The sequence below is a fragment of the Euprymna scolopes genome, chromosome 22 (assembly GCF_053919585.1).
Source record: "Euprymna scolopes isolate OS-2025 chromosome 22, ASM5391958v1, whole genome shotgun sequence".
Taxonomy (NCBI): Eukaryota; Metazoa; Mollusca; class Cephalopoda; order Sepiida; family Sepiolidae; genus Euprymna; species Euprymna scolopes.
Window position 1 is genome coordinate 47603538 of NC_136503.1, and position 13653 is coordinate 47617190.

The 13653-nt window shown below is 38.6% G+C and overlaps 1 protein-coding gene across 1 annotated transcript; it reads left to right on the top strand.

The window, feature by feature from the left end:
- The first annotated feature begins 848 nt into the window (after positions 1–848).
- Positions 849–11626, top strand: LOC145243710 (uncharacterized). The gene is made up of 2 exons (XM_080106765.1): positions 849–4815; positions 11544–11626. The coding sequence occupies exons 1-2, from the start codon at positions 849–851 to the stop codon at positions 11624–11626; spliced, it is 4050 nt and encodes a 1349-aa protein (XP_079962891.1).
- Positions 11627–13653: the final 2027 nt, after the last annotated feature.

Here is a 13653-nt window from a genome sequence, read left to right on the forward strand (position 1 = left end):
AAAGATAATAGATGTTTTGAACAGAATATTCGCCGCAGGGAAGTTTTCGAAGATACCAGAAAACACCAGAATATACAGCCTCAAGAAATTTCGACCTTGCTGAAAGGACTACGAAAAACGAATTTCCAGGAAAAAGAAAGAAAAAGGGAACTTTTAAACAACACAAACTCAAAAAAATAAAACCCACAAGAAAACGAACTTTCTAAATGTTCCTTTCGTAAAAGGGCGCCCAGAAGCTTCCAGTAAGTGATCCCCTCCTTTTTCCCCCCTTCTTCCTCCTTCTGTATCTCTCTTTCCTTCTATTTCCCTTCACTCTCTCTCCCCCGTTTTGGTTACTACTACAAGACAAGACTCTTGTAAGCCAGATGGACATTTTTGGCAGCCCATAGAGGTCATTACTTTTTCTTTAGATATCTTTGTTAATAAATTCTGTTTCTCCTATTTTTTCTCTTTTTGTTTGTAATTTTTTCCTTCAGTTTCAGAGTTAGTAGTAACGATTAATTGTTTAAGAAGAATTAACTTCCACGGGACAAAGTGGATAATAAAATTTCTTCACTCTGCCAAAAATTGGTACTCATAGAGTTAATAACTCTGCCAGTTTAGTAAGCTACTCTCTGCTAAACTGGTCTCGGCTTATTGATGACCGGCTGCTGTCCATCGCGTAGATAGTACCTCCCTCCCTCCTTCCTTCTTCTTTGTTTCTGCGTCGGCCATTTTCGCTTCTTGTTCCTTTTTTTACAGGCATTTTTGGCGCCAAGAAGCGTTGTTGTGGCGCGCGCGCCAAAAGGGTAGTGGTTTAGCATTTAGCCGTTGATAGGTTAGAAGGGGGCGGGGTTTAGTATTCTAAAATGACTACCTCTCCCACTACCTCAATGTTATTTGAAAAAAGAAAGATTATTAGAGATAAAATCTTAACTGTATTTGAATTTTTAGACTCATTAGATGAAATAAATGAAGTAGGTTATACGTTATATAAAAAGCAGATAGATGATTACATTGCTTCAGTGGATTTATTAGACGAGCAAATTATTAATGCCTATTTAATTGAGGGAACAGAAGATGAGGAGATTAAGGCATTTAATAGGGATTGCGCTCTCCATCGGGTGAAGGTGTTGGAAAAATTGTCTAGACTCAAGCCTTCGGTAGAAGTAAGGGATAGTGCAAATCACAAAGTCTCTCTTATTAAGGAAAAACGTCTGGGGATGACGCCCAAAATTGAATGTCCCAAGTTTAGTGAAAAGGACTTAGAAAACGATATATTAGCCTTCCTTAATTTTCAGTGGGAATTCGAAAATAGCGTAGTGGACTTAGAAAATGACGCCCTGAGGTTAGTTGTGTTGAAAAACCATTTGTCTGGCTACGCCTTTCAACTGGTGCGGCACCTCTCTATATCTGAGGAAAACTATCGCATAGCCACCGACATTCTCGCGTCGGAATTTCTAGATAAGGACAACATTGTGGATTCTGTTTTTTCCCATATATTGGGTATAGAGAAGTTAAGCAACAATTTAGTAGCAAAGAAGTTCTTGAATTCTGTTAAGGCTCAGGTTCATGAATTAAATAGTTCCTTCAGTTTAAATTTCTTGGAGATGAACTCTCCCGGAAACAAGTTGTTAAGTCATATTGTTTTTAGTAAGCTGCCCACTCTTTTTAGGTCTGAGTTGATACATAAAATAGGAAATAATTACCCTACCCTGGAAGACATACTAGACCACAGTTCGGAAATATTTCGAACGATTGAGTTTTGTAAAAATAAGGAAACATATCCTCGGAAGGTGGCTAGTATACCTAAGAAAACATTTTCCCCTAGGTTCATGGGCTCTCCAGATGCTAAAAAACCTTCCACACTGGAAAATTTTCATATCCAGTCTACTAAGATTGGATTTAAGTGTAATTTTTGCCGAACCAATAACCATAACGGTTATTCCTGCAAGTTTTTTCCTTCTCATGCTGCCCGGTTGAGGAGGTGTAAGGAGATTGGCTTATGTAGCAAGTGCTCGAGCCCTTCTCATGCAGAAGAGTCATGTATTTGCAAGGGTAAGGAGTATGGAATGTGCTGGCTATGTAATAAGAAGGGTCACTGTAGAGTGCTGTGTCCTTCTGTTGGGGGTGAATCTACTGCTTCTAATGCTTGTTGGCACTTGAATAGCTCTTCGTTACTGCCTGTTGTTGAGGTTGCCGTCGACAATGGATCTGGTGAAAGTGTATCTTTCAACTGCCTTATCGACACTGGTAGTGAGCGATCCTATTTGTCTGGAAAAATGTTGGATGCCTTTTCTGATATTAATACTCCCATGAGAGATCGTAAGTTTCTGATTAAGACCTTTTTGGGAAAAGAAGTTAAACACTTGAAGGAAGTTAATCTTCAAGTGAGGTTTCCAAATTCATACCATTCTGTGTTGTTCTTGGTGGATGATGATATGGACCTTTCGTTTCGTGTTCACGGATTGAATTCTGTGGTAGAAGACCTTAAGAAACATCAGGTCAAATTGGCTGCTAATTTCTCGGAGTTGAGAGATGACACTTTGCCTGTATATGGCTTACTGGGTGTGGACGTGCTTAGGTTTTTGGGACCTATGAATTTAAAGGAGTTTAGAGAGGGCCTTGTGTGGGAATTTCCCCAAGGAATGGTTTTGTTTGGTGATCTGGCGGATTTTGGGTCTCCTCCTCCCAAAGACCTGGAAAGGGGGTTGGAATTGAATTATGCTCAAGTCGTCAAGGAACACTCTGTGTGCGACCTCACTCATGTATATTTTGCGTTGAACCCCAAGTCTGTGTATACTGATCCGTTCAGTTGTTTTGAGGAGTCTTCTGTTGAGAGGACTGTGGAAAAAATGTTTAGTTTGGAAACCATAGGTATTGTTGAGGAGGAATTCAGTGATTTCGATAAGAATATGATTGAGTCCTTTCGCTCCTCCATTCGCTTCATAGATAACTCTTACTATGTCAGTTTGCCTTGGAATGAAGAAAAATTAAAATCGGTGCCTGCTAATCATCAGGTGTCTTTGTCAGTTTTGAATCGCGTATCGAAGAAGCTGACGGAACAGGGGTTGTACGAGGATTATTGTCAGGTCTTCTTAGATCAAGAAAAGGAAGGAATAATTGAAAGGATTGTGGTTACTCCTTCCGATTTTAACAAATATGTATGGATTCCTCATCGACCGGTGATAAAACAGGATTTACAGTGCACGACCAAGATTAGACCGGTCTTCAATTGTTCTTTGAGAACCGGTGGGAAACCTTCTTTAAATGACTGCGCTTATTCTGGTGTCAATATGTGCACTGACATGCTGGATTTGCTTTTGCGGTTTTGGATGAACCAGTATGTTCTACTGGCCGATATTCGGAAGGCCTTTTTAATGATTCGTTCGAATGACGAATGTGACAAAAATAGATTCTGCTTCTTTTTAAGATTGGGTGATGAGTTGATCTGCTTTAGATACAACACTCTTATATTTGGCTTTGTATCCAGTCCTTTCATACTGAGCTACATGGTTCGATATCATGTGGAGAAATACCCTCCTGGTCCTTGCAGGGAGATGCTTTTGGGCCACTTCTATGTGGACAATCTGGTGAAAACTCATAATTCTGCTGAAGTTCTGATGCAGCTGTACTTGGAAGCTGTTTCTGTCATGGGGGAAGGTGGATTTTCCTTGAGGAATTGCTGTAGCAACAATGAAGTGCTTGCTAAGCGAATGAATAACAGTCTCTCCTCCCACGGTTCTGACACTGAGAAGGTATTGGGCTATTTGCATAACCCCTCCTCTGACAAAATGCGAGTAAGTTCTTGCATTGAAGGAAGATCAGTATCCTCTAAGAGGGATATTTTGTCTGTAAATTCCTCTGTATTTGACCCCCTTGGCTTAATGCTCCCTGTTACTATTAAAGGTAGGATCCTTCTTAGTAAATTGTGGAAGTTGAAGGTATCCTGGGACCAGCCGGTCCCACCCGACATTATGGTTGACTGGGAGAAGTTGTATAAGGATCTGGTACGTATTGGGGAGCTTGAATTCGACCGTTACTCCGTGGCTTCCGATTCTTCAGCCACGTTGATAGTGTTTTGTGATGCCTCGAACCTGGCCTATGGAATCGCGGTATATTTACATCAGCATGGAGAAGCCAGACTGATATTCGCTAAAGCCAGGGTTGTTCCCTCTGTTAAGAGAACCTTACCCACCTTGGAGCTGTTAGCGGTATATTTATGCATGAAGCACATTTCTGTTCTGGTGAAAATACTCCCTTTGGAAGTGCTCAGTTCTGTGATTATCGCTGTAGATGCACAGGTAGTACTGTCCTGGGTTTTATCTGACAATGTCCATACGAAATGTCAATTCACTCGTAACCGGTTAAAAGATGTAAAAGCGATGGTAAAAAATCTTAGTGATAAAGGATTGACAGTGAAGTTTAAGTATGTGAAGACTGATGACAATCCTGCTGACTTTGTCACGAGGGGTATGTCCTTGAACAAATTTAAAATGATTTTTACTCGTTGGTTATTCGGGCCTGAATGGTTGAGAGGAGATAACTTGATCTGGCCTAGTTATGACCTGAATTGTCTTAATCCGGCTAGCCAGATGTTGATCAGTACAGTTACTGGTTGTAAACCTGTCTTTCAGGGCAGTTATATAATTGAAGTAGAGAGATTTTCTTCGTTGAAGAAGCTCATTGGAGTTTTGATTGCTGTATTCCGATTTATATCAAAAATGAGAGGTATTGTTCTCGACTCTAGTATTAAGGCGAGATTGTACTTGCTCAGAATGACACAAGGACTGTTCCTTTCTAAGGAAAAGGATTATTTGTCTAAGTCTGATGGCGGTGAAGCCCCCCCTTTGGTTTCTAAATTTAATTTATTTTTGGATGATGAAGGATTGATTCGCTCACGAGGTAGAATTGGTAAATCTACTTATTTTTCTGATGCAGTCCTTCATCCTATTCTGCTTCCTAAGTCTTGTCATGTTACAAGTTTGATAATCATGGATTGTCATTTGAAGTGTAAGCATCTGGGAATTACTGCTACGCTTAGCAAAATCAGAATGTTGGGATTTTGGATACCCAAAGCTAGACAAGCTAACGATGGAGAGGGCAATTCTCTGAGCTCGGGGACTAGTCAGGACAGGGAAAACTTTCAGTCTAGGCCTGTAAGGTCTGTTAAATCTTTAAATGAAAGAAATCCAGAATACGTTTGGTATTAGATTGTTGTTTGAGGATTTTTTCTTTTTGTCTTTTTTCTTTTTAGGGAGAGTGTGGAAATTATCTTCCACCATCTTTCTTTCCTTTTTCTTTCCTTCTTTTTGCTGCTCTGTTCTTCCTTCCTTTCTTCTTAACCCCTTTCCTACCCCCTTCCCTAGCTTCCCCCTTTTTTTTATGTCACCTGACTCCCTTATGCCCGTTGATTGGATGCAACGTTTTCGCGCTAAATTGAGGCACGTGTGTGATATTTTAAGTTAAAATAGTCAGTTGTGAACAAGGCTTCGAGGGGACCAGAACGGTCGAACAGTCGGCCTCGGATAAAAAGGGACGCCTGGAATTTACTAAGGCGTTGTACAACTCTGTCTTGACGAGACATTAAATTCGTTGAAAAGAAGCACCAAGTTTTCTAAGACACTTGAAAACTAATATTATTATCGAGAAGATAATAGAAGTTGAAAAGAAGAATCTAGTTTTCTAAGACACTTGAAAACTAATACTATTATCGAGAGAAGATAATAGATATTGAAAAGAAGAATCTAGTTTTCTAAGACACTTGAAAACTAATACTATTATCGAGAGAAGATAATAGATATTGAAAAGAAGAATCTAGTTTTCTAAGACACTTGAAAACTAATATTATTATCGAGAAAAGATAATAGATGTTGAAAAGAAGAATCTAGTTTTCTAAGACACTTGAAAACTAATACTATTATCGAGAGAAGATAATAGAAGTTGAAAAGAAGAATCTAGTTTTCTAAGACACTTGAAAACTAATTCTATTATCGAGAAAAGATAATAGATGTTTTGAACAGAATATTCGCCGCAGGGAAGTTTTCGAAGATACCAGAAAACACCAGAATATACAGCCTCAAGAAATTTCGACCTTGCTGAAAGGACTACGAAAAACGAATTTCCAGGAAAAAGAAAGAAAAAGGGAACTTTTAAACAACACAAACTCAAAAAAATAAAACCCACAAGAAAACGAACTTTCTAAATGTTCCTTTCGTAAAAGGGCGCCCAGAAGCTTCCAGTAAGTGATCCCCTCCTTTTTCCCCCCTTCTTCCTCCTTCTGTATCTCTCTTTCCTTCTATTTCCCTTCACTCTCTCTCCCCCGTTTTGGTTACTACTACAAGACAAGACTCTTGTAAGCCAGATGGACATTTTTGGCAGCCCATAGAGGTCATTACTTTTTCTTTAGATATCTTTGTTAATAAATTCTGTTTCTCCTATTTTTTCTCTTTTTGTTTGTAATTTTTTCCTTCAGTTTCAGAGTTAGTAGTAACGATTAATTGTTTAAGAAGAATTAACTTCCACGGGACAAAGTGGATAATAAAATTTCTTCACTTGAAATGTGAACGCGTGTTTTTGTGTGAGACTAGAAAAGGCTCGCGCAGGGGTGGGGGCTGTCGATTTTATATTGTTTAATCAGGAATACGTAAATTCGAACAAGCTTACTTTAACGATATTTTAGGGTTGTTATCCAAATCCGTTTTCCATGGTAACAAATGTTGGTTCTTTCTTTCCTGTTTTCTTTTTATTCTACTTTATCCTTCCTTTGAGAGGCACTCTCAGTCTTGTGGAAGCCTGTGATACATTTAAAATTTTTTTTTTTTTTTTTTTTTAACTAACAATGTTCTGAAGTGGAGAATTTCAGTTGAAATGTATTCTTTACTTTCTTGAAAAACACCTGCACTGTTGTCTTCTCGTCATGAAGTATTAGCCACGCCTACAAAACTTGCGTTCTTAACGGAATTTTGGCGTCGTTATCGAAACCCGTTTTTCAATGGTAAAAACTTGCCCCCCCCCCCAAAAAAAAACAGATAAGACAAATTTTCCGGAAATGGGAAACTAAAGAAATAAGCAAATGAAATACAGACCCGAAACGTCATTAAACTGGTTCAAATTTTATTAAGAAAATAAAGGTTATGGATTGCTTTTATTTTTCGAAGATAGGGTTTAAAAATCCTTAAATCAAAACATTTTAAAACCAAAAAGGAATAAATTGCCAAGATAGAAAAAGGAACATACAAAATGAAGGTCACTAAGTGAGAGACTAAATTCAGGAATTAATTACATCGAATGGACGATAAAATTAAACTTATCGTCCAAACGACAGTGACAAATAAAATTGGAAAATATTCAGTGTCCCTTTTAAAATAAAGATAAATAATAAAAAAAAAAACAAACAAAAAAAAAACAGCCTGTCTTACTTGTTAGGTAAAATCTGAAAGAAAAAAAAAGGAATACTAAAAGTGTTTTTTATAAATGTTCGTTCTTTATTTCCTTTTTTCTTTTTTGTCCTTCTTTTGGGGGACACTCAGTCTTTTGGAAGGCTGTAATATTTTATCATTTTTTTTTTTTTTTTTTTAAGTAAAAATGTCCTGGAGTAGAGAATTTCAGCTGAAATGTATTACTTAATTCCTTTCCTGAAAAACACATGCGCCGTAGTCTTCTCGTGTCGGCCGCACAAAATTTCAGTTTTTTACAGAAAAATATCTGAAAACCACCGTCTCTTCCGTGTCCTTGAGACTAAAATTTTCCAGATGATAAAACCTTGTTACTTTTTTAGAATTAACTGGAAATAAAATTAACGTTTTCGAGACTAATATTTTCCCACGTGATAAGGCAGTATCGCCTTTAAAATTAACTGGAACTAAAATTAGCGTTTTCCCTAAAAAAGAAAATACAAAACAATATTTTACGTCAAAACTTTTTCTTGACGGAGCTTCGATATGCCCCACCTTCACAGACAGGTAAAGGCCCTTTCTCCCTCACCCTGCCCCGAATAACAGGAGGGTAACACCACTGAAAAAAAGATGATCCTGGGTCTGATATTTGGTTAGATATATTTGCTTCGTAGCCTCGTAGGAGATGTCCTTTTCTCTTCCTTGCAACCTCTATCTCACAGAAGAGATGTTGCGAGTTTGTCTCTGATGTATCGTTATTTTCATGGAAAGTGTTCGACTGAGCTTCAATCTATGGTCCCCCCTCGCCAAACTTTCACAAGAAACACTCGTCTAGCTGTAAACACTATCAAAAATTCCCCCCACTCTTTATCTGTGCCTAAACTTAAACGTAGATTCCATGAACAGAGCTTCTTTCTTAGAACTGCACGCCTGTGGAATTGTCTTCCGTTTTTCTGCTTTCCGGCTGACTACAATATGGTTGTCTTTAAGTCTAACGTAAATAAGTTCTTGATGAGCCGTTCCATATAAGTTATCAAATTTACCAAATTTTCATTACTAATGATTACTATATTGTCCAATTTCTAATGTACACTCTTTAACCCTTATCCTTGAGTGGCCTCTTGGCCTTGATAATGTGGTGATGCCTATGTAAAAAAAAAAAAAAAAAAGACCTCGACAAGAATACCTTTTCGATCCAACAAGCGCACACCAAGTTTTGCACATGTTGTCGCTGTGTACCAGTTCATGATGATGATGATGGTGATGCCAGGCCACTCTAGGTCCACTTAACAAAGGCGAAAAGGGCCTCGTTTTACCTTGCCTCCTGACAACGTAGGCTGTAGGATCAAAAATAAATTTCCAGCAACTTTTTTCTCTCTCCTTAAGAATTGATCTTCCAGTGGGAAAAGTTACGATAGTGTTTTAAAACACACGCGCGCACACACGCACACGCACACACACACACACACACACACACACACACACACACACACACACACACACACACACGCACACACGCATACACGCGCGCGCATAAAATGTTGGTAGCCTATTTTAACTGAGAACAATCGAGGAGTTTAAAAGTGCCGCGTTGGATATCATAAAAAACCAACAAGAATAACAACTTCGACTAGAAAAGAAATTCCGAAAAAAAGAAGAAAAAAAAAAACAATAGAAGAAAATGGAAATAGAAAAGCTTCGCCTAGAATAGACGCTTCAAAAAAAAAGAAAGAAAGAAAGAAAGAAAAAGAATCACAAGGAAAACAACTGGAACACATGAAATAAAAAAGAATTGAAGACATGTTTCTTCAGACCCCAAAAGAACAGAAAACAAATTATATTATCGATTAGGGATGAAATTAGTATAGATGAAAGTGCATTTTCACAAAAAAGCTGTTTCGAGTACTGTCGATAATTTTAATTACAACTCTGAAAATAAAATTACGTTTGCATACATAGATTTTTTTTATAATGTAAACCGTTTAAATTCTTTTCTTTAACATTTAGCAACAATGTGTATATTTTTCCATTACATTTATCAATACGTAAGGGAAAGAAAATATGCTAAACATAATGCCGTAGAGCACACAGATCAATCCCAAACTTCTCTCTTGCGATTCCTCCTCCTGGATCGTCTGATATTTGATTAGACCTCGACAAGAATACCTCCTCGATTCAACAAGCGCACACCAAGGTTTAAACATGTTGTATCAGTGCCCTCTGAGGTCCAGCCATCTGTTTCAGTGTGCACAGACGCCCAGTTACCCGCACCCTGTTACGATGCTCACTGACGTCCAACTACCTGTTCCAGTGATCACTGACGTCCGGCTATCAGTTCCAGCATCAGACCCCGTCTATACGTCTCTGATCAACCTGAACCACGCAATCCTATCACAGGGATGCAATAATTTTAACACCGCGAGATACCCGTTCTCGTCCCGGATGATCTTGATATCTATTGCTTTTTTTCTTGGTAAAAATAGAACTCGATACACATCGTCTTTAATCGATCATCTGTGTTTATCATTCTTCTTTGCTATTGCCGTAACTGCTTTGTTTTGTGTCTACTATATTAGTTGTACCGTCTATTGGCACCTTCTACCCATCTCGGCCCTTTACACCAATGTCTACAGCTGCACTGACGTGGACTCTCAATGTAACACACACATAGTGCCAACATGCACACATGAACATAGCCTGATTTCAACAGCTGTGCACGTACGGATTTTATAATGCAAGCATTCTCATCATATGAACTCTTCTCATCATTCCTTACTAACGAGACACTATAGCAGTTACCATAGATTTTAACGTTTGAAAAAGAGTCACAATTTCGGTCGGTCCCCTTTTTGGGGGCACCTCCGAACTTAGAGAGAGAACAAGAGTGCTGAAAAAGAATGGTTGTGGAAAAGAAAATATCGGTTATAATTAAGTGCGACGAGACTTTAGGATTGATGATGTTTTATAAAGGTTTCCAAGATGCAGGGGTACAAAGAGGATGGTACATTTCTTTGATAAAAGTCTTTACCCAGGGAAACTGGTCTGTCGCATGTTGATGCTTCTATCGTTCCCACATGTCTGAGAGAGATTTCTTCTTTGTATCTCCCTCCGAGACAGTCCTCTATTCCGATTGGCTGAAACCTCTGGTGACGTTTAGAGAAGAAAGGAAGGGAAAAGTAAAAGAGTAAGGAGAAAGAGAGAAATAAGGGAAGCATACCGTAGCAGCATCATAGTAGTAGTTCACTACAACACTTATTCCACACCGCATGAACTCTCAAACCATTTGTCTTCATCCATTCTTATGGACTTATTCAATTGCTAACATTCTTCTTTTTCATTCATTTTTGTTTACAATACAAAGAACGTGACTCAATAAAGCAGTTTTAAATGTTAGAATGTGACTTTATCTTTTAATTCTACTAATGTAACACCACGTAACCCTATCGACAAGTCGGCGACCCCAAACGTTGTGCGTCGTGATTTTGTTCTCTATCGTTCATAATTCTTGTTCTGTCCGTGTCGTCGTCATTATCTTTTTCACACTGGCGTCCATCGATGGGGACGCGCGGGCCCACAAGTAGAAAAATAAAACAAAATACAACACAAGAAAAAACACAGACGCTGATGCTTCACATATATGGCGATTGGACTCTGAGTGTGTGTTTCCAATCCTATACATGCTAGTCCATATGTACGTTCTGTTGAGGTCGTGTTAGTCTCTTTCCGTCAGTTCATTTCTCTATCTCCTAAATCTTTCCCGACATGGTCTATGCCACGACCTTTCTCCAACTGTAGTCAAGGTCTAACTGTACTCTCAACTCTGTCGCAAAGTCACAACCCCCGACTGTTGTAAAAACTCACTGACTGTCGTTAATTCCAGCCTTGTTGTCCCTATTGTTGTAACAGTAACCTTCTCCCTCAAATGCTTACTGGCCCATTGTTCCCAAACAGTTTCATAAGCAAACAGGTAGGGTATTAAAAGACTTACATTAAGTTTCATGTTAGCTTGGACTTTAGTACGAGACCAGAACATAAACCTCTTGTCATCTTGACAAAGTGCGAGAAAAGTATAATAATAACAAAATAGTTCTACGAAAGTGACTTCCAAATAATTTCATCTATCACTTAGCGACCTGAAATTTCTGACTGAACTCTCTTTCCTTCCAGCATTGCATGAGGTTTTTGTTGCTATCAAGCAAATTTTCTCAGGCAAAAAGTCTGAGAAAGACGCCTTACCTCCTGAGGTTTAAAGTTCGGCGGTCATAAACTGATGAAGAAGCTACATTATCTCTTTGTGAAGATCTGGCAAACTGGAAATGTCCGCCAGGATTTCAAGGATGCATTAATTCAACACCTGTATAAAAACAAAGGCAATAGAAAAATCTGTGACAACCAACGTGGCATCTCACTTTTATGAATTGCAGGGAAGATCTTGGCAAGACTCATTCTCAACAGAATAATCAAACACCTTGTTGACGATGTCTCCCACGAATCTCAGTGCTGTTTCCTTGTATATGGTTTTCATTGACCTTACAAAGGTCTTTGACACAGTCCACCGTGCAGCTCTCTGGAAGGTTTTGAAAAGGCTAGGGATATCTGATAACATGCTGAATGTAATCATGTCTTTTCATGATGAAATGAAGGCATCTGTTGTTTCAAATGGAGAATCTTCAGAATCTTTCAATGTGAAAAATGGTACGAAACAGGGTTGCGTAATGGCATTTGTGCTGTTCGCTTTGTTCTTTACAGTTATGCTGAAATATGCTTTTGCTGATATAGATACAAGCGTAGAATTCAAATTCAGAACAAGTGGTGGCCTCTTTAACAAGCAGCGTTTCAAAGCATTTGACAAACTGTCATTAGGGATCTTTTTTTTTTGCAGATGACGCTGCACTTTGTGCAACCTCTCAGGAGGAAGCGCAACTGCTTGTAGACAATTTTTCCGCTGCTTGCAAGGCTTTTTGTCTGATAATCAGCATCAAGAAAACGAAAGTGATTCACCAACCTCGCCCCGCGCCAAAACAAGTTCAGTGTGTAAAGCGGCGGCCACCAATACACAGCTTTCCCGATATACCAATCCATATGGGTGGTAAAGATCTGAAATATGTAAAAAACAAAAACAAAAAAACTTTACCTATTTTGATAGTAAGATAAATTGGAATGCTTCTCTTGATGATGAAATCATTAATCAAATTGCGAAAGCAACTAGTGCTTTTGGGAAACTGCACCATTGGTTATGGGATGGTTGGTTGTTTTTGTTTTACGGCATATCAACCTTTTTCAGGTTATTTAATGCCGAATCTATTTATTTTGAGGAACGATTTTTAATGGAGTATATTTGTTTTTTTAAGTCGGATTCTATTTAACCCATAGTTGGGACCCTAACAGGTACTACCACTCCGGGTCAGAGTGGACCTGGGAGCAATGGCAATTAAAGGGTGGTTCCACACTCCCCAAAGCCCGCAAGGTGGGGCCTCACCATCGGATATAGTTTTAGGTCATATCCAGGACCGGTTATGGGATGATAAGGTGATTACCTTAAGAACTAAAGAACTTGTATATAAAGTTGCTTTATGGATTGGAATCATGGGCAGTCTATCGCAATCACACTCAGAAGCTTGATGTCTTCAACAAAAACTGCCATAGAACAATTTGTGGCTTCACCCTAAGCATTGACGGAATTGAAAGCAAGTGATATACGGTGAGCTCAACGGTGGACAGCGGATTGTGAATAGACCTCTGCTTCACTTTAAGGACAAGTTGAAAAAGAATTTGACATGTGCAAATATTCCTTTTCGTGATTTTGAACGAATTGCTTCTCAACGAAATGAATGGAGATCTGACTGTCAAAAGAGCATTAGTCAGTTCTCTGAAACTGAAATCAACCAACTGCATGTAAGACGTGAAAGAAGCAAAGCATCTGCAAGTATTCCAGCCGATCATTTGCACAATCTTCATTCTTGCTTCCATTGTGGGCTTGTTTGTAGGTCTCTTGCAGGACTTGGATGTCATTTATGATGGAGTAGATGTAAGCATGCTACATCGAATTAAACATGTTTGAGTTGTCAAGACCTCATACGTCGAAAATCGACGGGAGAGGCCATGACATATATATATATATATATATATATATATATATATATATATATATATATATATATATATATATATATATATATATTCAAGCACCTCTGATTGAACATGACCGAGTTCTTCTATTTTCCGATTTTGTCGGATAGCTTTTCAATTCGCCAGCGGTCATTTTTGTTTTGGCTGG